Source organism: Pelophylax lessonae (genome assembly GCF_965119305.1).
Source record: "Pelophylax lessonae genome assembly, chromosome: 3".
Classification (NCBI taxonomy): domain Eukaryota; kingdom Metazoa; phylum Chordata; class Amphibia; order Anura; family Ranidae; genus Pelophylax; species Pelophylax lessonae.
In genome coordinates this window covers 414,513,694-414,537,405 of record NC_138770.1, presented here as the reverse complement: position 1 = coordinate 414,537,405, position 23,712 = coordinate 414,513,694, and the positions used below count along the sequence as shown (strand labels likewise).

The window sequence follows — 23,712 nt, the reverse complement described above, 5'->3', positions numbered from 1 at the left end:
CTTGATATGTGAAATATTACTTGTATAGATTTTTTTACACAAAGTCGTTTTTACGCATTAAAAAAGGATAACTTAGAGGAAAAAGCACTGTCAAGAGAGGACGACTTGAAAAAGAAGAGATGGATTTAATTAACTAAATCTGTTAGTTCAATAAAATGTTCTCTGTGAGTCTTAAGAGGACCATTTTGGTCATTGGTATTGTTGTGCTGTCTTCCAGATTATTGCAGCTATTGAGCAGTGTTTCTATTATTATGAATCATCACAGTCAGGAGTCGATGAAAACACTAAAACAACAGCATCTTTGCAGCTGTATCCTGGTGAGTCTAATGGGGATTTGTTTGTGGCTTTGCACTGGGAACAGATATCTTTTGCATGTTCGTTCAGAAGTCTTTCTATATAACTATAACACACCTTTTCAATCCAGTTTGTGCTTTACCATTGTATAAAGAGCATAATAAGTATTGTACTGCACTGATATAAGATGTGTTAATTCTATTTCACCATGCCAAGCTCCTCACCTTAAATCAATTTAAAAGAACAGATAGCTTTGCCAGATTCTAGCAGTGGCCATGAAACAGGCCTGTCATTGCTTTGAATGTGATAATATACTTGCCCAGAGTGTGATTTTTATCACTTGAAAATTCATTACGAAACCTATTTGACTGTAAGCTTCAACCTACACCATCCGAAGAATGCAGTCCCTGTATCTGCTGGAATCCATGTAATCCCTGCCCCTAAAAAAAGCTAAAAATTCAAAGACATCTCAAAAATGTAATTAAATATATTATTAAGGACTCTTTCACACCAGCCTACGTGATAAAGCACAACATACATTATGTAGGGGCATTGAGGAACAGAACAATGCATTGTTACAAGGCATTGTGGAACAGAACAATGCATTGTTACAAGGCATTGTGGAACAGAACAATGCTTTGTTTCAAGGCATTGTACTGTTTACCTTCAAGTCTAGGCAATGCAGTGCGTTGTAACATGCTACGGTACAGTCACAAGTGATGCCATGCACTGTGCTGCATAAAAATGTAGACATGCCTCAGCTCAATGCAGTGTATTGTGCGAATAGGGCACATAGAAAATACTTGTTTTCTTTGTGCCCTTGCATTGAGCCTGCATTGATCTGTGCAGGTCTCCTTAGCTCAACAGATATGGTGTGAATGAGCCCATAAACATTATTTATGTCTTATATGTCTTATGTATGACTTACACTGAACAAAATTATAAACGCAACACTTTTGTTTCTGTCCCCATTTTTTATTAGCTAAACTCGAAGATCTAAGACTTTTTTATGTACACAAAAGGCCTATTTTTCTTGAATATTGTTCACAAATCTGTCTAAATCTGTGTTAGTGAGCACTTCTCCTTTGCCCAGATAACCCATCCACCTCACAGGTGTGGCATATCAAGATGCTGATTAGACAGAATGATTATTGCACAGGTGTGCCTTAGGCTGGCCACAATAAAAGGCCACTCTAAAATGTGCAGTTTTTTCACACAGCACAATGCTACAGATGTCGCAAGTTTTGAGGGAGCGTGCAATTGACATGCTAACTCTAGGAATGTCCACCAGAGCTGTTGCCCGTGAATTGAATGTTCATTTCTCTGCCATAAGCCGTCTCCAAAAGGCGTTTCAGAGAATTTGGCAGTACATCCAACCGGCCTCACAACCGCAGACCACGTGTAACCACACCAGCGCAGGACCTCCACATCCAGCATCTTCATCTCCAAGATCGTCTGAGACCAGCCACCCGGACAGCTGCTGCAACAATCGGTTTGCATAACCAAAGAATTTCTGCACAAACTGTCAGAAACCGTCTCAGGGAAGCTCATCTGCATGCTCGTCGTCCTCATTGGGGGTCTCGACTAGGGATAGACCAATATGGTTTTTTCAGGGCTGATACCGATATTTTGGTCACAACGTACCGGTATCGGCTGATATGGGCCCTTTATTTTGTACATTTAAAGTTTTGAAAAATAAAGACAATTTTTGACACAAATCTGGTACTGAACATGTTAATTTGTGTTTAATGCTTAATGGCTGGCTTGCTGGCACCCTGTGGTGGGTGGGTGGCTGGCACTCTGGGGTGGGTGTCTGGCTGGCACCCTGTGGTGGGTGGCTGGCTGGCAAAGGGGCTGTGGGTGGCTGGCTGGTACAGGGCCTGTGGGCGGCTGGCTGGTATAGTGCCTGTGGCTGGCTGGTACAGGGCCTGTGGGTGGCTGGCTTTCTGGCACCCTGTCTGTGGGTGGCTGGCACCCTGTGGTGGGTGGGTGGCTGGCACAGTGGCTGTGGGTGGCTGACTGGCTGGTACAGTGCCTGTGGCTGGCTGGTACAGGTCCTGTGGGTGGCTGGCTGGCTGGTACAGTGCCTGTGGGTGGCTGGCTCGCTTGCTGGTACAGTGCCTATGGCTGGCTGGCTGGTTCAGGGCCTGTGGATGTGGGTGGCTGGCTGGCACCGGGCTGCTGTGGGTGGGTGTATGGCTGTGATAACACTCCCGCGAGACTCCCGACTCCAGACAAGGCTGTCCAAGGCAAGGGAGGCGGCCTAAGAAGGCAGAATGACGTCACAAAAATATTGCCAATATTGGCCAGTTCTGGGGCCGATACCGATATATCGGGGAGAGTGCATATCGGCCCTTGATATATATATATCGGCCTTGCTGATAATTGGTCTATCCCTAGTCTCGACCTTACTGTAGTTCGTCGTCGTAGCCGACTTGAGTGGGTAAATGCTCACATTCAATGGCGTCTGGCACTTTGGAGAGCGGTTTTCTTCACGGATGAATCCCAGTTCAGCTCATGAAAAATGGGGGCAAAAACAAGTGTGGCTTTTTTAATTTTGTTCAGTATATTTTGACCAACTCAGAAAAGTTAAAAATCTCATTGATTATATATATATATTTTTTTTAATCAGAAAAAAAGTTTATCAAGAATTTAACAAACCATACAAATCAAAACAAACTTCCAGAGAATCCATACAAAATGTTACTTAAGAGCACAAAGTAATGACATGAAAATGTTGTCACGTTTGCATTGACATAGTCCAGAGTGTAAAACATCACTGCACACTTAGTACAATACACAGAGCATCAAATTGCCTAGAGAACAGTTTGCCTCACATTCCCCTACCCTCACTGTCAATCTATATGTTTTTGCAGGGCCCATAGTACCAACAAAAAGCCTTATATCAAGAGCCTATCTAGCCCTAAATCTACAGGGGCCAGACCAGGGATTTTCAGTCAACCTCCCCATACCTTTTCAAATTTAAATGGGTTGCCTCTGTTTATAAATTTGTATTTCATAGCGTAGTGTGGCACCCATCTGATCTACCTACGTCTGTAATGTAGGGATAGTTTGGAAGATCTAATGTACTAGGATAAGCTTACGTTCTTTAAGCTAGCAGCTGCCTCTCTAGCACGTACATCCTGTATCACATCATCAAGAGTGTAAAACCAATAAATTAATACCTGCGCTGTGATGAATAAATATATGAGGAGTATAAAATGATTGATTAATAAAATGATTAATAATAAAAATTAATAGTCAACCTGAAGCTGCTGCTCACTAGGTAAAATACCAGAAAAAAATAAAAATTCAGATAAGGCAGCGCTAACAGGTAAAAAATGTGTAGATAAAGTGCAAAAAAGTATCTATATAATTGTATCCATGTGACTTGTGATCAAATTATGGAAATACTTAAATAAATATAAAGTGCATTAGTGATCAACAATCGATAATGTTAAGTGCAGAAAATTATAATTTTAAAATTATATTTCTGCACTTAACATTATCGAATGTCTCCAGAATATGTTTGCAGGAAACCCATCCCATAGCAATGTATCTAACAGTATTTTTAGTTCTTGAATTAGGTCACTTTTTTGTAAATGTCTCTACTTCATGAAATCCTATAAACCTGGCATTATAGATGTTTCTTCTGCAGACTTTTATTTTGGCCCAATTTAGGGATCACCAACACATCTAATAAATGTCAGGTTGATAAGAGCAGCCTGCATGTTTATTTGTCATCTATATCTAACCTATTGTATATGACATATGACAGGAAGAAAAGCAAAATACTTAATTACATGACATTATCAGCTGCTCAGTGACTCTGACATTTTGCTTGAAAATTGCAAGTTTTTGACTGCAGAAGCACACAAAGGAAATGCCAAGTTATGTTTTATATTGTTGCTGTCTTTAATCCGAATGCATTGAGTTGGCCATATGTGAGTCCTTTTGGTTATTTGTCAAAAACAACCAATAAAGAATTCAATGTACCTCTAATACGTTTGGCATTTTGCATATTCTATTTAGGCTTGATACATAGGCTTCAGAGATAGCATCACATTGAACTCTTCAATAGGACAACACATTTAACTAGTTGGAAGTATTTATTCCATACCATTCAGGGTTTAATGAGTCATATGCTATGTTTATTATGCTTCAGGTTGGAAATAGCAGTCGCACTTGCTGGGACAAGGTTCTTTGACACCCAAGTACTACCCTTCAAGCTTTTTATTTGGTGTTACAGAAAAACAAACAGAAATTTTATTTTTCCCCTACAATTCACCTTAGTTTTAGGAGCAAAAACGTACTGCCTATACACATGAGGCCATGCCGCAACACTAGTGTTCCTTTGCTACCAGGTTGTCTAGTACTCATAAGGTACTGAAAGAGTAAGAACTCTTTCCTCCCTTACATGACTTCATCTGGCATAAGCTATTTGCCAGGATTCCAAACCTTAGCTGCCCCAGAATCGGAGCTGTAGCACAATGGCCAGCTGGCAACGTTCAGCAGCTGTGTTGCTCCGCAGGGAAGCTGGGAGGAAGTGCACATAGGAATGCAGAGAGGGTTGGAAGAACCCTAATGTGGATTAGGTGGTGCCAGAGCAGAGCTGAGGAGCAGGGGTAAGGTGGTGCCAGGACAACAGGGCAGGAATTGGCCAGACATTGCAGCTCTAAGCCGGCTAAACCCCTTGCAACATGATGCCAGAGGGGGGAGCCTCCTCTTCTTCTACTTTGGCTCGGCCATGGAAATCACAATAGAAATTGGGACTTGAGGAGTTATGAGGCCTGCTCTTTGACCTTGGGCTCCTAAAATCTGTGGCACATTGGCTAAGTGATTAGCACTTCAGCCTAGCAGCGATAGGGTCTTTGGTTCGAATCAAAACCATGGCGCTACCTGCCTGAAGTTTGCATGTTCTCCCTGTGTCTGCATGGGTTTCCTCTGGATACTATGGTTTCCTCCCACATTCCAAAGACATGCAGTAGATTAATTGGTTTCTGTCTAAATTGGCCCCAGTATGTGTATGAATGTGAGTTAGGGACCTTAGATTGTAAGCTCTTTGAGGGCAGGACTGATGTGAATGTATAATAAATATGTGTTAAGCGCTGCATAAATTGATGGCGCTTTATAAGTACCTGTAATAAATAAAATAAAATAAATATTAATGGCTTCCTTACATTCCTGTCTGCATATACATTCTGATCTGGTCTATGTGGTTCCTGAATACTAGCTGAAGAAAATAGGAAGTTTGAAACACTTGATAGAGTAAGAACAAGTGAATTGGCAGTAGATTCTACAATCCAGACATGGCTGCATATGTGCCCAAAAAACCCTACATGAAACCATACTTACCCAAAAGAGAAAAACAGCGTAGGGTTGATTTTTCTAAAACTGTAGAGTGCAAAATGGAGCAGCTCTGCATGGTAGCCAATCAGCTTGACAAAACAAAAACTGGAAGCTGATTGGTTTCTATGCAGAGCTGCATCAGATTTTACACTCTCTGGGTTTAGTAAATTAACCCCATGCTTTTTTTTCTCTTTTGGTTTCATGTAGGTTTTTTTGGGCACAGATGAAGCCAGGGAAAGTTGGGGAACCCTTGGTTTGGAATGCAAATACAAACCAAGTGGCCTTTCACATGCACTTCTTCCAACATCAGTTTCTTTTGCAACTATGTTTATTTTGGTCAGAAGTTATATGATGGCTCATTGGAATGAGGAGCAAGTAGCTTTATAATACCCAACGTGTGTCACTGATTGAGGGTCACCGATTCTCCAAGTCAAATGTCTTGCCAGCTGAACTAGCAGCTATAAAAAATTTGTACTTTGTATAGTATGGGAATCTGTATGCTTTCAACACTCTCTGGAGTCCCAACTAACCTATCTTTGTGTATATAAGTAATCCATTGGGGGGAACAGATGCGGCCGGTCTGATACACTAATAGAGATGTGGCTTTTCTGATACACTGGGAAAATCCTAGAAAAAAACAGATTTGTACATTTGTACAATATATGTAGCAGTCTTTGGGTTGTGGAGGGAGGTTATAAAAAGAAAATTGAACTGAAAGGTCCAGTTTGTTCACAGCCCCCACCCTCGTGTACAAATGGCTTTAAAAAGGCATTGAAAAATTAAGTTATAATTAAAAATAAATACCTTGCTCGCTCAGGTTCTCAGCTCTTCCAAAATGTATCATAACCTTCCCACATAGGAGATCTGTACAAGCTCACACAGAAGGTAAGTTAAGCAAGTGTGACATTACTTGCACATGCCAGAAAAGTCAGAAGCAGAGCCAGGGTAGGTACTTTTTAAATGCAATTTTATTTTGTTTTTTTATTTTTATATATTTGTATTGGATTGGGAAGGAGGGGGGTGGATCTAAGTACGGTGGACCTTCCACTTTTCCAAATACACAAAGTAAAACAAGACTTGATTCATGGCTCTTGTATTTAGAAAATATGTATTTAGGCTTTATTTCTGCCTTAACCACTTTACCACCGGAGGATTTTGCTGTCTTCCGTCCAGGCCACTTTTTGCGATTCGGCGCTGTGCGACTTTAACTGACAATTGCGCGGTCGTGCGACGCCGTACCCAAACGAAATTTACGTCCTTTTTTTCCCACAAACAGAGCTTTCTTTTGGTGGTATTTGATCACCTGTGTGATTTTTACTTTTTGCGCTATAAACAAAAAAATAGCGTTTATTTTGAAAAAATAACAATATTTTTCACATTTTTTTATATGAAATTCCCCCCCAAAAAAATGTAAAAATCAAATTTTTTTTAAATTTTTGGCCGATTTGTTTTATGCTACCTATGTTTAGTAAAAAAAATCGCAATAAGCGTATTTTGATTGGTTTGCGCAAAAGTTATTGCGTTTACTAACTAAGGGAAAGATTTCTGTCATTTTTGGTGTTTTTTTTTTAACGCGTAATGGCGGTGATCTGCGATTTTTTTTGCGGGACTGCGACATTGCGGCGGACAGATCGGACCCTTGACTGACATTTTTGACACTTTTGGGGGTACCAGTGACATTTCTACAGTAATCAGTGCTATATATATGCACTGTTACTGTAAAAATGACACTGGCAGGGAAGGGGTTAATTTTATTGGAGAGGGAGGGGTTAATGTATGCCTGGTGCTTACTGACGTGTAGGGGGGGAGGTGACTGTGTGACACAAGGACAGATCGGATGTCCAGCTATGCTGAACACTCCGATCTGTCAGTCCCTGTCACTATGGAGATCCGCCCGCTGTGTTTACACACAGCGGGCGGATCTCCAGACTCGATCCCCGACGATCGGGGCAGAGCAGCGGCAATCGCCGCTGCTCCTCCGCTGGCCCGACTCCCGCTGTGAATGAACACAGCGGGAGCGAGCCTCCGGCGGCGCGCGAGCGCCGCCCACAAGGGGCGGAGTCCAGCGACGTAGGTCTACGTCGCTGGACGGGATCGCAGCACTTTCCTGCAGTAGCCTCAATGTAAGCGGGGCTAAAGTGGTTAAAGTGTAACTCCACTTTTGCTGAGAAAAAGAAGGTTTCCCTCTGGATGATCCATGTACATTGCATGGATTATAACAACCTTTGTTGCAGATTCCTACCTTTTGTTATTCTGAAGAAGTCCCTCTGTGTTTCTCTGTGCCCATGTGGGAAAATGAGTCTAACAGGAGTGGTTTCATAATTATCTGTGCACCTGCAGAGGTCTAATGAGGAAAGCTGCTGGGCCTGCATCCCTTTAGACATGTTCCTATTGGGAGTATCTCACCAAAGATTTTCTGAGAAATCTGAAATCTGCTTTGTATCTTAATGCCGACTTCTGGGAAATTGGTAAGCCAATCACACAAGCAGCAAATTATGTTTCTGCGGGACGTTCTGTACACATTCTGTGTACAGAACACCTCCAGATAGCTATATTGCATTGCATTTTCAGAAAATTACAGCAGCTGAAGATTGAAAAAGAAGGGTCATTTGTATTAACATTCAATTACAATATGACTTTGCAGTTGTATACGCTATATTATTTTTTCTTTATTTGCTATTTTTTTACTCACGAAAGTGGAGTTACCCTTTAAGCTTACTATTCTCCGCCTGATTGCAAGTCCTCTCCAACATAAATCTTAGATTTGACAAGGATACGCTCTTGTAAAACGAAATCAGTTCTGTTTGATACATGGTTCATGGGATGACTTCCTAAAACCAATACTATTATTATCAACACCAACCAATCAAATTTTTGTGGATATTTTTTCTTCTAGTGTCACAATTTTTCTTTGTTCCCAAACTGGAGAGATAAGAAAAAAAAAAGTAATGTTGATGTTACTCTATTAATATTTAATTATGGAAAAAAGTACATAACAGGTTTTGTGGTTTCTTCTTAAATAAGACACTTAAGAAATGATTTTGAAGGATTACAGTCCCTGTCGAGGGAAATTCAGTACTCTGTTTGTCTTAGTGACCATTCTCATTGGGATAGAAAGTAATGGGAGGTTCAAAATGTTAGTTGTCACCAGAGCATGTTTTCTTTGTATAGTATCTGACTAAAGCCAGTCAGGTAACAAGTCAGGGAGAAGCTGAGTGGCTGTTTTCATTTCAGTTTATTGGGTTTTTTAGAAAGAATAGAAAAGACGCATAGTAATAAGGATTCTGGAATGTTATTCAATATGTACATATACATGAGTGTAATAGTGACAAATAGTTTCCTAGATATGCTGGTAACCTAGATAAGTCATATCATTCAATCAGTGTTATTGTGACATGTTTTCCCATATCTAACTAGTATCAGAATAATTTGTATTCTATCCATTCTATCTTAACATGAGGCTATCCAATCTTGTCATACTAAGTGCAACATAGGAAACAAGGGGGAAGGAAGGATTATAAGGCAAGTCGTGAAGAACAAGAATATGGATGGATAGAAGTATACAGCATATTGAGTATAGGGCTGGATGGAATGCCAGGGGAAATTGGAAGAACGGATGAAGAATGCAGGGTGGCTAGCATTACGAGAGTTACCATTATGAGAATACTTTTGTGTATAAAGGGGAGAAAATAAATATTATATCAACTATTATAGTGTGAAATTGTTCTAATAAGCAGTACAGTCAAGAGATCTTGCTATTGGGAGCATACTCCTGGGGGCTAACCTTCTAAACAGTACAGTACTCCCAGCACACCCCACATCTAATCTGTGGCTTGTATATTAACAAGCTAATATCTTGTCTTTATTTTCAAAATTTTTATTGAGATTTTGAAACATAACATAGCGTATAGTAATACAGAGTACAACAACAAACGTATGCAGCATTGTTAAGTCAACAATTAATGTTAGGTACAAGGTAAGCAAGGATAATGCATACATTATAACTTTTTGAGTTAATCAATAGGTGTAGGTTCTGCTAGCGTTCCAACACCTGAGAACGGAAGGAATACATCCTGTCGGTGTGGTTGGAGTTTGGGATTAGGATGTGTTTTAGCGTGTGTGATATAATCTTGTCTTTAATACCAGTTCAAAAATCTTTTAATCTCTAATTTGTTGTTTTTTTTGTTAGACCTGTTCTTGGATTTCTGGCAAATGAGCAGACTAACAGTTAAGGTTGAATATATTTTATTAATATTAAAAAAAAGTTTGGGTTTCTTTTTTTAATTTATACTTACCCAGGTGGATGCAGCTTTGGTCCGATGCTGCATCTGTCCCCCGGGGCCTCTAACACTGAGAACCGAGCAATCAAATACCGCCGATTACTCGGTTCTGACAGCTCCCCGAGCAGAGAGCTGCTGACTGTCAGTCACAGCTGTCTGCTCTGTACCCTCCTCGCTCATTGGAGCAATAGGTTGTGGAGGGGTGGGAGCGGCAGGCTCTCAGCAGCTCGCTGAGAGGCTGAGCCAGGTGTCAGTCCAGGAACCTGACAGATCCCGACTTCCATTGTTGCGATGACGCGGTGCCTGGACCGTCTTCTGTGACGTCAGCAGTGAATGGGCTTCAGCCTGCTCTCTGCTGAAAATGGGTCACAGGAATGCAGAACTCCTTTGATCCATAGGAGAAGTACAGCCAAATGAGCTTTGGCTGTACATCTCCCTTAAACAAATTTTTTGAAGGTGACAGACAGTCACTCATAGTGAGTGAATTCAAATGCACATGAATATTATTAGCACAATAAATACAGTGCAGTAAAAAAAAAAAAAAGAAATTCTCAAGAAGGGTCAATATTCATAGGAGAGCACTGTTCTGAGGATGAACATATTTGAGGATAAAACACACGTAAGGATAAACGGACATAAAGAAAAATGGGGAAAGGTATTGTCCTCAGCACAGCCCGTAGTGCTCAGAATCGTGAGCAGACTAATACTTAACCTGGTTCCGAAGTCTTCAAATCTCTACTCAAATTTAAAAGTTGATACATTGTTCTGAAATACTCAGATCTCTACTAAAATCAGAAAGTAGTTGTTAACATACAATATTATGGACGCTTCCTAATACAGTTATGGCTTTGCAGGTACTATAATTGCTTTTTCAGAAATGATCTTTCTTATCTTTTTTTACAAGATTCTGTCATGTGACCATGCATCACTTCTTCCTGGTAGTAGGGGGTGGGGCTGCAGGCCACTGTGCAGACACAGTGTGCCTGTATTCCAAAGTCCGCATCAGGCAAGATGCAGCTGTGCTTGAGCAGGGGGTGTGTTCAAAAGCTCAGCTGTAATTGGGTGGGGGTGTGTGCCAGAGGCAGGCTGTGATTGGGAGAGGGTGTTTTTAAGAGGTAGGCTGTGATTGGGAGGGGGTGTGTTCAAGAGGCAGACTGTGATTGGTCAGGGAGCATGGTGACTGAATATACTACCTATACATGTATGCTGCGTGTCTGCACAGTGTTTTGTACCTCTGAATGGCAAGCCAAAGAATGAAAAAACTGACCATTCTAACACAGAGCAGCTTCTGTGCTTTGTGTGGGCAATTTAAAACAAGGAAGAAAGGGGACCGGTAGGATCAACCAGGTACTTCAGGTGGAAGAAGTCCATGAAAACGATAGAGGCTATGATTTAAAAGCTATGACCCAATCAGGATGACGTTGGTCAGATGGGTATGGCCATTGGGCAGGGACTTTTACTATCACTTTGAGACTCGGTTGATACATTCAGAGTGTGGCCCAGGTTTTTTATTGCTGTGGATGGACGGACCAGAACATGCTTGAGGAACCAGCACCTGAAGCAGAGAAAAAGCTGGTGGGATAGTGTACAGGAGGCTTTTTGATTGTCACCATATCTGTTGTGTATAATTTATAAAATACACATGTATGAACACACACATGGAAAACATTTTTTTTTAGGGTAACATACACTTTAACTGATAATTTACCCGTTTTATTCTGGTTAGAAGTGTTAAAATTTCTGTTGCCTCCAATTTACTTTTGAAGTGATCCGACAGTTAGACAGACCAGTGCTTTTAACTGGATTTATGACCATGTCATACTGGTAATTATGCCAGCAGCAACAGAAAAACACATCACTGGTTCAGATACTGAGGAAGTGAAACCACAAGGGAGAGTGAATTGATTCTGTTGCTGGGGATTGATTAGTTGCCAGTGATTGATCACTAGTGTGATAGTGATGCCAGGCACGCATGGGAATAATCATTGCCTGGAGCCTTGACACCTTACCCGTGCATCCACCATTGCAGTTGTGCACTGACAGCTGTGACAGTAAAAATTGAGTGCTGAGCTGCTTTCGCTATAACATCCTATAGACTTGAATGGGACCCTGTTCGTACTGTATGGGAATGTAGGGCACAGTCACGATCAACTGTCGATGACAGTGAGTAGAGACCTGTAGGGAGGACCAAGTTGATTATATTTAGGAGGCTAAGGTGGTGGTCTGGGGGAATGCAGTTAAAGCAGTATTAAACCCAAAAACAAATATTTATTATATTGCAGCTTACCAATTTTTAGATGTGGTGGATGACTTTGTTTTCTTTTTTTATTCTTACCTTCCTTTATTTTAACATTGCAGCTGTGTACTGACAGCTGTGGCAGTAAAAATCTAGAGCTGGGCTGCTGCACCATAACATTTTATAGACTTGAATGGGACCCTGCTCCTGCTATATGGGGATGTCTCTGTAAAGCCTATAGGAATTTAGGGCACAGTTGTGATCAATTTTCGGTGGCGGTGAGTAGGGAACTGCAAGTGAGGACTAAGTTGATTATATTGAGGAGGCTAAGGTGGTGGTCTGGGGGAATGCACTTAAAGCAGTATTAAACCCAAAAGCAAACATTTATTATATTGCAGCTTACCAATTCTTAGATGCGGTGGATGCCTTTGTTTTCTTTTTTGGGCTTTCTACCTTTATTTTTACATGATGATCTGGCTAGTAAGTCTGTTTTTCAACAGAATAAGCTATCCTGCAGATGTAGCAGATAGTGGGTTGAGACAAACCATTTACCACTGACAGAGGTGCTTACAATAGTTTGCTTTTATTAATTTATTCTTTTGGTATAAAATTTATCCCAACAGGAAAAAAAATGTTAGCTAGTTAGTGTTAGCTGGAGTTCAATTTCAATTTTTTAGTGTATTTAAATCTGCTAGTATATCCCCCCCCCTCCCCTGAAACTGACAGTGCTGCTGTGATAAGGTGCCTCCTGTTCTCCTTCATCCAGAGTGTAGGCTTTCTAATACATTCGGTGTGTTACTGGTCATATAATCATGGTAAAACTGAGGGAAAAGAGCAAAAAAAAAAACCCCAAAAAACGAATGCAACCAACTTACAACCTGACCTCAATGCACTTTCATTGTGCAACTATGTGGCAAATACGGTTTAATGTTGATAAATGTAAAGTTATGCACTTGGGGGCTGGGGGCTAAGACTATGCATGCATCATACATATTAGGGGGAGTAGAACAGGGGGAATCCATAGCGGAGAAGGATCTGTGTGTTCTGGTAGATCATAAGCTGAACAATAGCATGCAATGCCAAGATGCAGTTTCCAACGCAAGGATAGTCCTTTCTTGTATTAACAGAGGCATGGACTCCAGAGAGAGAGAGAGAAATCATTTTGCCCCTGTACAAATCATTAGTAAGACCTCATCTGGAATATACAGTTCAGTTTTGGGCACCAGTTCTCAAAAAGGATATCGGGGAACTGGAGAAAGTGCAGAGAAGGGCAACCAAACTGATAAGAGGCATGGAGGACCTCAGCTATGAGAAAAGATTAGAGGAACTGAGTTTATTCTCTCTTGAGAAGAGGAGATTAAGGGGGGATATGATCAACATGTATAAATACATAAGGGGTCCATATAGTGAAATTGGTGTTGAGTTATTCAATTTAAGGTCATCACAGAGGACAAGGGGGCACTCTTTACATCTAGAGGAAAACAGATTTCATCTCCAAAGATGGAAAGGTTTCTTCACAATAAGAGCTGTGAAAATGTGGAATAGACTCCCTCCAGAGGTGGTTCTGGCTAGCTCACTAGATTGCTTTAAAAAAAGGCCTGGATTCTTTCCTGAGTGTACTTAATATAAATGGGTACTAATATTTATAGGTAAAGTTGATCCAGGTAATATCCAATTGCCTATCGGGGGATCAGAAATGTAAGTTTTAGCCCTGCTATAGCTAATTGGATCATGCTTTGCTGGGGTTTTTATGCCTTCCTCCAGATCAACTGTGGGTATAGGATTGTGTATATAGGATTGTATGGTTGTGTTTTCTTTACTGTTTTTTGTTTTTTATTGGTTGAGCCAGATGGACTTGTGTCTTTTTTCAACCTGACTAACTATGCAACAATGTAACTATGTAACCACCACATCCAAAGCCTGGAAAGCTGCAATAAGTTATTTTTTTGTTTTAGGTTTAATAACTTTAATAGCTATACATTAATCAGGCTAGCCAGCATGTGCCTTTCTTACTACCATGCAATTACTACTACTCTTCGGAATAAAAAAAAATGTTTCTGCTTTTAGATATAATTTTTTTTTTTTTTATATATTGCTGCCTCATTTTGCAATATTGGAAGATCTGAACAGCTGGCATGAGCTAGAGAAGAGCAGTGGTGGGTCATAACCAGCAAGATGACAGGCATACCTTATGCACTTATAAACTGTGTAGTTTAAGTGGAATTGTCAGTAATAGTAAGCCAGCCAATGACAGCTTGACATGATTTTGATCTTACGCCCCGCTGAAATATTTCAACGTATACTGTAGTTCAAGTGCATTGCCCTAGAACCTGACTGGCAACCAATAAAGTAAGACACATTAAAAAAAAAATGTTACTAGTGGCAAATATGCAGAGAAATACATGTAAAATTATCCTGCCTTGCTGTGACTTGATAAATCAAGTCCACTATAGGATATTCCCCAAAATTCTTAGTGATGTTTTGTTGACTTGTGCGTACATCTGTCCCTTGCAGCAGTAAACACGCTAGCTGATGGCAATTATTTATTAGTTTCATGTTCGGTTAGACTGGTAATTTTGACCAAGACTAAGATCTTTTTTGACAGAAAGTGAAAAATCTATTATTTTCTATGCTGTTGGTGTCAGTCAAAGAAAATGTCACATTTCCATGTGCATCTACAGAACCTTAATTATGTGCCTGTCTCCTGTTTCTCTCCAGGCACTAAACAGAAGACATTCTACTCCAGAAAGGAATTACATTATTTATACTTTGTTCATTCACTTAGCCTGCTCGGAAGATTGTTGATATATAAGCATGGCAGAAACCTGTTTCCTATAAAATTGAAGAACCGAAAAGGTACTTAGGAGTAAAATGTTGCCACAATGACTATAAATAACTTTTCTACTGGCTAACAAAAAATACAAGTTCTAATGGTACTTAGGATACATATACTGGCACCTTACATTTCTATCTTATTGGTATAACTTGTTCCACATATTTAAAAAAAAATGGTCTGCGTGAAGTTTTATGTTTTCTCAGAATTTTAAAGTGAAGGATATTTTCCCAAAAACAACTTCTATCAATAAAGAGTATTTATTTTTTTTAGTTCCTCTTAGGATACTGCATTCTGCTGAGAGCGCTTTGGATCTTCTATGCATAGGGTGATTAAGGGAATACAAATATGGAAGGAATACTGAGCTTGCTCAAAAAGTGAACCAGCTGCTGGAACTGCAATACAACTATATTGTTAAAAACTATTAAAACTGAATATTAACAGACACACATGATAAATTTCTACACACCTGGCGACCCTGGCTTGACTACTTTCCGTCAGCACAACCAACCATACGATTTCTCAAACTGTACCTCACTATCATGGCGCACCCTTAGGGCAGAGATTGCCTCCCTCTCTTCTCCTCTTTCTCTCTCCCTCCCTTCTTCTTTTTATCTCTCTATTTGGACCCCCCCCCCCTTTTTTTTCTTTTTTTTGTTTTTGTCTACTACTATACTTTGTAGGAGAGAAGCTCTCATTACTTTAGATAACACTTTATGCGGTCCTCCTGCTTACGTATTCGAGTGGTCCTGCCCCCCTTCCGGACACAGTTAGCTCCCATTAAGGGGTGTCTGGATGCCCTGGAGGCACGACTGACAACACAGGCAAACTACAGAGCTTCTCCTACTTATTGTTTCATAATGTTCTATTTTTCTGTACTGTCTGTACCCATTATGTTGGATTGTCCACCAATGTTTTTGTTACTGAAAATGGTTGACGCTATATCCTACTGATCGTTTTTGCTTTTATTTGTTTTTGAAAATCTTTAATAAAAACATGGTAAAGAAAACCTATTAAAACCGTAAACAGCGCCGCGCTAAAAAAAAAAACATGAAAAATAAAAATCTGATAAAACCATATATGATGCAAATAGTCATAAACACCAAAAAATTATAGCAATCTCTTTCTCTCTCTCTCTTTCTCTCTCTCTCTCTCTTTCTCTCTCTTTCTCTTTCTTTCTCTCTCTCTTTCTCTTTATTTCTCTTTATCTTTCTCTGTTTTTCCTCTCTCTCTCGCAGGTCAGAAATCTTGTACTTGTTGTGGGTCAAGGAACCAGATAGTATCTAAGGGCTGGTTCATATATGTGCATATATGTGTATACCTTCTTGTGCCGGTTCACACTGGTGTGATGGAAGACATTGCATGTGATTCGGAGTGCACTGCTGTGCAAATCACATGCAATGTCTTTGCGATGCAAATTCAGCCATACAGATTGTGTGGCTGAATTTGCATCACATTAGGACCAAAGTCGTGCAGGACCCTTTTTTTGGTCCACACCAGAATCGGGACACATGGGTGCTCACACCTATGCGATCAGATCCCTGTCCGAATTGACAGTTTGCACTTCGATATGCAAACTAATCTGGGGGTGTTATTAACTTTGTATTGACACTCCCAGCAGTTTGCATATGGCAGTGTGAACTGCCTGCGATTTGGGTGCGGTGCGGGAACCCACAGTGGATTTGCGGGGTTTCTCGCACCGCATTAAAGTAAACCGCCACTTTAACGTGTTTTAGGCAAGTTACCACTGAATTGTATAGAATGTATGTTTTGATGAAAGGGTGTCAAAGATGCAACATGGAGAACTTTTTTTTTTTTTTTTACACACCGCATTTAAAATACACATAAAACGCACCGGTGTGAACGGGGCCATAGCTGGAGGATCAACATGACAGCCAGCCAACTAGCATTTTCATAATGTATTGTTACCAATGGCAGCAATGAAGCTTCTATCTGGATACTTTTAAAGAGGAAAAAAAAAACACATTTAATTTGTTTTTTACATTTGTTCCAGAAGCAGTGTCACTGTCTGACTTGGTAGTGCTGTTTACCCATATTATGTTATATTGCCCAAACCGTCAAAGGAAGGCTGCTGGAGCTTATACGGGTAATTATTTGTACATCTCCCTTTATATTTTTATTTTTTAGGAAAGTGTTTGTAAAATATTTGTGCATATTATGCTTTATACTAATATAATATAATATCATATCATATAGTATAGTATAATTTTCCTTTAAACCTATACATTTGCTTCATGAATTTGGACTTCCAAACTTATTTTTATTTTTCTGTATGTGGATTGACCTTATGGATCCTGACATCATGTAGGGTCTCTAGAGACAATATTTCTTGGGTAGTCTGTGCAGAAAGCAGAGCTGGTAAAAGGGCCCAGCAGATGCATCCATCAAGTATGCCCATAGAGCACACAGAGGCAAAATATTACACTGGATTACTGCACAGATCTGAAATAAATACACAAAGCACAGCACGATTCAAGGAAGAGTAGACATAGGTCTTGTATTTAGGCAAATTTTGCTTACTGTGGAGTTTAGCTTTAACACCAAATTTTGGATGTGGACTTAAATGTTTTTTTTTTTTTCTCTCTGCTTAATATATTGTAGTCAAACAGAAAGATCAATTTGTAAATAACATAAATGAATGTTCCTTAAACTGTTACTAAACCCAGGACCCTTCATTTACTATATCTGGTCTCCCACAGTACACAGAACATGGAAATGCAATTTTTTTAGTAAATATAAACGTGGTAAATACCTTTTCTCATCAGCAGTATATAGCGGTCCTGTGACTTATATCAATGCCTGGTTAAAGCTTGTAGGAGGTGTTTTCATACTGCTGTGGCTGTCCTATCAGAATGCAGGACCCCTGACCCTCTGTATGCACAGTGCTGATTGGCTCTGTGTTGATCACATTCACTCTCCCAAGAAAAAAAAATCTCTCTAGCATCACACACCAAACTGAGCATGTGCAGCCATGATTTACTCCATCTTATCTGGATATGTTTTGTGGGCAATGTAAAAAGGGAAGGATCTGTGCATACAGGATCAAACAGCCCTTTTACACAATGCAGAGGATTAACCCCTTAGGCTCCACAGTGAGTATAACAAGCATGCTTTACCGAATAAACAGACTGATTTTACTGGTGTGGCTTTAGTAACACTTTAAAGCTGAACTCCAGGAGACTTGAAAGTTCTTTACTTGCAGAAGGACTGTACCCCACACTGCAAGGGGTAACTGCTTCTTTAGGTCTAGGAGACTTAAAAACAGGGGGGGGGGGGGAGCCCTCTTCTTCAGAAGATGACAGTGATTATCAAAGCAGCTGCTAGCAATAATCGTAAGGGAATTAAGCAGGCTGGTTGTACCAAAGGTGATAAATCGATCAACTTGGTACATTAGGCCTGCCCATTAATGATTTGAACCGTGTATGGCCAACCTAAGACTTGCCACACACAATGAAGAAGGCAAGAATATAAGGTTGTCCATACACAATGAAGAAGGCAAGCATATAAGGTTGTCCACACACAATGAAGAAGGAAAGCGTCTAAGGCTGGCCACACACAAAATGAAGAAGGCAAGCATCTAGGGCTGGTCACACACAAAATGAAGAAGGCAAGCATCTAGGGCTGGCCACACACAACGGAGAAAGGCAAAGTCTAAGGCTGGCCACACACAATGAAGAAGGCAAGGAAAGGCTCAGCTACCACTCGTTAACCCACCCAAAAGGGAATTTGCCTTGGCTTTGACAGGTACCCGCTCCTACTTTGGGTGACTTTGCCACGGCAAATTCATCCGGAAGTTTGGCTTCCTTCCCCTGCCATTCACGCATCACGCTTGCGCATGCGCAGTAGGGAACTGGCTATGAAGCCACAAGGCTTGACTGACGGTTTTCCTTACCTGAGGTGGTGGCGGAAGCAACCGAGAGCCAATTGAAAAATTGGATTGGGTGAAGACACCGCTGGATTTGGGGCCAAGTAAGTGCCCTATTAAAAGTCAGCAGCTACAGTATTTGTAGCTGCTGACTTTTGTTTTTTTCTGAAGGAGCCTGGAGCTCCGCTTTAACAGACAATGAAGAAGGCAAGCATTTAAGGTTTTCCACACATGATGAAGAAAGGCAAGCGTCTAAGGCTGGCCACACACAGTCTTTTTTTGTTCAGTCTACTGAACATCATTAACATATTCCTCCAATCACGCAGATGAGATGTCCCACTGGTACATTGTGTTCTGACAGTGGCATCTGCTGCTGTCCGAATACACTGATCAGTAGCTGCATCTGTCGATTGTTGTAACATTTTCCAACTTGTCCCTTCTGTTGTGCGTTTTGGTATAAAATTTGACTATTTTTAATTTATTACTAAAAGGCGGTGTCTGAACTATCAATAAAATTATGACGCAGTGCCTCCAGCCGATTACGGCAAATAGTTTAATAACTAAAAACAAAACCCAATCAATTTTGTTCAGACACTCATAGTATACCACGCAATTTTCCCGAGTTCTTTTTTTATCAGTTAATTTCTTTTTAAAAGCATATACCAATCTTAGTGAAACAGTCTACAGTAGGGAATATATATATAAGAATATTTATTCGCAAGACATATTTTCACCATAAATGATCATACTTGAGTGACACAAAGAGATAACCTTACATAAAATACCAACTTAAAACGATAAATGCAATGTGATATTTAGCTAAACGATGAAAGTGAAATAAAGCAAAATTATGTTTTTCCCAGGTGTAGTATGAACCATAAATTAATATTCTATATAATCAGACCACAATAGTCTGCGAATCACATGGCCGAAAGTCATTCCACTGCAGATGAAATGAGAATAAGCCATGCAAAACGGAAGACGTAAAATCACAAATAATGCGCTTAATCTGATATTAAAAATGTTATAAAAACAAAAATCATCTCTTTAGAGAAAAATCTACATATGGTTTATACGGCTGGGATTGTACTTTCATTACCCTTTAAATAGGAAATGTAAAACATTTAAGGAAGTACATAAACAATATTGAATAATAATCAAGTAACAGCAAGGCATAATTACTATATTTAAAATGGCCGCTTAGCTTAGAATAGTAGTTACCAGGTTCCTTAAGATGGCTGCATTTCCAAGATGGTGGCCAATTAGGGAGGAGTTTCGCTTGGCGTCCCTCAAAGGTTCAGATACATGGTGGACCAAGATGGAGTCGTCTGTGTAGATGAGTCTATGCATGGCTGTTAGTAGCGTGTATGTTGTAAGTGTGATGTGTCTTGGGCAAGATATGATGTGTGTTGTGTTGTCTGTTGTGTTCTCCTATTACATCTCTCTGGTTTCTTTTTATTTTGTGTTGAACAAAAGGGCAGTAAAAATTATCATAAGCCAAACCCAGTGGGAGGAACATTATTCCTATTGGTTGGAACATCTTTTTCATTAACTGGTGATGTCATAGGGTGACACCTCTTGGTTAACCAGTATATTAAAATTAATTAAAAATTTCTCCATTTAAGACTATTATAAAAAAAACATAAATGTAATCATGCTCTCATCTATGACGTCCATTTAATCCACCAGGTATCTGAATAAAGATTAATCTGGATACCACCATTCTCATATTTAATATCTCTTATGTAATATATATATATTGGATTTTACTCTTTAACCCAAGACTTCAATTAGTAGCAGTAAGAATTATATCGAAAAATATACGGTTATATATATATTGATACACAACAGCTTGTATATGTAACTTGTCCTATACATGGTTACTTCTGATCAGAATATTATCCATTTAGGCATTATTATGTTAACAACAGTACATTCATGATATGGGGACTGGATTATAAAATATGGGCGAAATTTCTGACCCTTTGACACTACTATATGATAGAATATAATGTACTTCTCAGTAGGAGGTTGTCATAACATCATAGTTCCATAACACCTTTTGTATATGATGGGGCAAAGATATCAATTTATGATTTTCTGAAATTAATTTTGAGATTTGCAGTTCTCATCAATCTAAGTGACAATGTTTATGTGACTCCGTGTAGATTTCAACAACTTTATCCCCCTGTTTGTGTTTAGGTAAATAAATGACAGATTCTAGTCTTTGTCCAAACAGTTTTGTTTGTCCTCTCATGATTTAGACAATGGCTTATTTGCTGGTAGGTGATTGAACACAGGTGTTATCCCGAAATTGAGTTTCGCCCATTGTGTGATAAATGTCTCATGGCCGAACAAAGTTTTATGATCTTTCTGGTTTCTCTTATTCAAAGTTTAACCAACACAATTTCCTTTCGGGGGTAGATGACACAGCTTCTCATCTCAACGTACAGGCAAACAAAACCATCTCAAACAATGGACGCAATGTGTGTTTCAAACTGAAAGAGTTTTGACTCAATATGTAGCAAGGTCAATGGGGGCCTCAAAGTTCACAATTCTTGACCTGTAATAATAAAAATTGTATTTCTATTTCGCACTGAAAGTTTAACAAATCCCCCCTCCTTGGAAAAAGTGTGAAAAAATGCCGTAGCCATTTGAAACATTTTTCCAAGGTAGAACTTTTGAAGAAATAGGGCTTAAATCGGACTTTGACAGCTTTGTAGATAGGTATGGAATAGTTGAATGGGGTGTAGACACCTGCAAGTAGGTGTAGTGACTTCAGTAAACAAGCATGGTGACTCCGAGTGAGGTGTGGATCCAAGGGTTATCATCTGTTGGCCAGTGGAATGTGGATTTCTCCGGGCACTTTTGCCTTTGGCTGTCTTGACGGGTTCGTCTTGGTAGACTGGCCATCAGGGGTATCCCGGGGTCCTTCACACTGTACCCCCCTTTGGGTGTCTCAGACACATCAGACTCTCGGTTTCCTGCTTACTTCCTGGATCTCTTAGTCCTATAAAGGAAAATGGATTCCATGAGAAAATGATACACACAGTTTTCAGCCATAACTTTTAGTTGGGATTTCAATGTGAGGTTGGTATCCTGAGCTTCCTCAGAGTCCTCCTTTTATTCCATCGTGTGATCAATCTTTTATCTGACCACCATGGACGGTGAGACTATATATGCAACCTTTCCCAGGGGAGACTGACTTCTGGGGCTCATTAACATGGGGACGTATTCATCACCATGGATACCACACATTGAACAATTGAACAGTGATATACTATTTTGTTAGAATTTACCTTCTACTTGGGAGGAAAAAAATATAATATCCCCCCTTTGGGGCATCAATGCAATTCATGGTAGGCAACAAAACTACCTGACATTGAGGATTCTTCTTGGTTACCGTAATACCACCTTTAACCTCTTGACTTCATTACATCATTAGGGTTTGATCCTCCTTGTATCACCGCCATTGGCGATTTTTCGAAATGTGCCCGCTTTGAGCGACCTGTTTGAGTCAGAGGGATGAAGTGACCACTGAAAAATAGGAGAGTAGTTATTATCTAACAACCAAGATCCCCCTGGCAGGGATTTTCAGGATCCTCAATACTGTGACCTGGGGATAAAATGGTGTTAGAACCTCTGTCTCCTATGCATCCATTCAGTGTGTCCCTCTGATCCCTTGCTATCTGGGCATTTAAGGATTTTGTGGCCTTTGGCTGGCCACAAGATTTGTTCCTAAAGAGGAATTATTTTAGTTCGGGCTACAGTGCCCTGAGTGAACCAAGTGATCATCCGATCCACCTTGGCGTCTACTCTGCTGAAAAATCTTTTCAGAAATAGAATTATTGTTTTTTTTTTTTTTTTATTTGGCTCCGCTTCCTGCGGTGCCTATGTCTCTCGGGTACAGACAGATGGGACAGATCCCCATCAGAACAATTTGCTCGGTTCTGGCGGGGTCTGGGCCTTAATGTCTGTTCATCTTCCCGAGGATTTTGGGGAGCCCTAAGATGGGGCAAATCCCTATTTATTTGTGGGGTCCCCCCTTTTGTTGAGGATATTTGGCATAGCGAGGATTTCCATCCTCAAGGGTGAATTGGGCTCTTTGGGGATGCTCCCTGGAGATTCTTTGAACCCTTGGGTCCTGTCCCCTTGGAAAGAAATCCTAAAATGGCCTCTGTTCCCCCCTCCTTATTTGTGGGGTGTCCGGTGTCCTCCTTGAGGTATCCGGTATAAAATCTTGCTCCTTTTTATTTATTTATTTATTTATTATTATTTTTTTTTTTTTTAGTGTTAAGGTTGAGGAGAAAGGTGTGTTTCTGCCACAATTTTGGTGACAGGCTCACGCCTTTCTTTGTTCACTGGTCTGTTGGATGGAGTGCAAATTGTCGCTCTCTTTTGCCAACCATTCCAGTGAACACCCCAACTTGTAGTCCCTGGCCAAACTTATTTTTATGTACCTGGCCGATGCCTCAAAGCACAGGGTTTTAAATTCTGGATAGTTGTACTCAGGCTCCTCCATTGAAGGGTGTTAGGCACTTTTGAGTACAGTACAGCAAAAATTTAGTGGGCTTTGGTGCTGTTTTAAATTATATATAGCAGCTCTAGCAGCGGTAAGGGTTTTTTTTTTTTTTTTTTTTTTTTTATGTGTGGGCCGACTTTTAAATTACATCCTTGAGGCACAACACAGATAGGCTGTTTTCGTAGGCCTCAAGATGATTAGTAATATCTAAGGACCCTTTCTTAATAAAACTCGGGACAGTACTCTTTTTAAAACAAACTTTTTAAATTCTGGAGGTGTATGGTATCTTTTTAGGGGTGCTAGTCTTTTTGC

The 23,712-nt window shown here is 40.1% G+C and overlaps 1 protein-coding gene across 2 annotated transcripts in view; it reads left to right on the top strand.

Moving 5' to 3' along the window:
• Positions 1-23,712, top strand: part of TBC1D32 (TBC1 domain family member 32) — a 532,407-nt gene that overhangs the window by 120,777 nt on the left and 387,918 nt on the right. Inside the window, exons 12-14 of one of the 2 annotated variants that reach the window (XM_082249090.1) lie at positions 218-317; positions 14,878-15,015; positions 17,010-17,099. In XM_082249090.1, the coding sequence (XP_082105216.1) occupies positions 218-317; positions 14,878-15,015; positions 17,010-17,099 (328 nt within the window). Of the gene's footprint in view, positions 1-217; positions 318-14,877; positions 15,016-17,006; positions 17,100-23,712 lie in introns of both variants that reach the window. The other variant, XM_082249089.1, reaches the window with a different exon arrangement.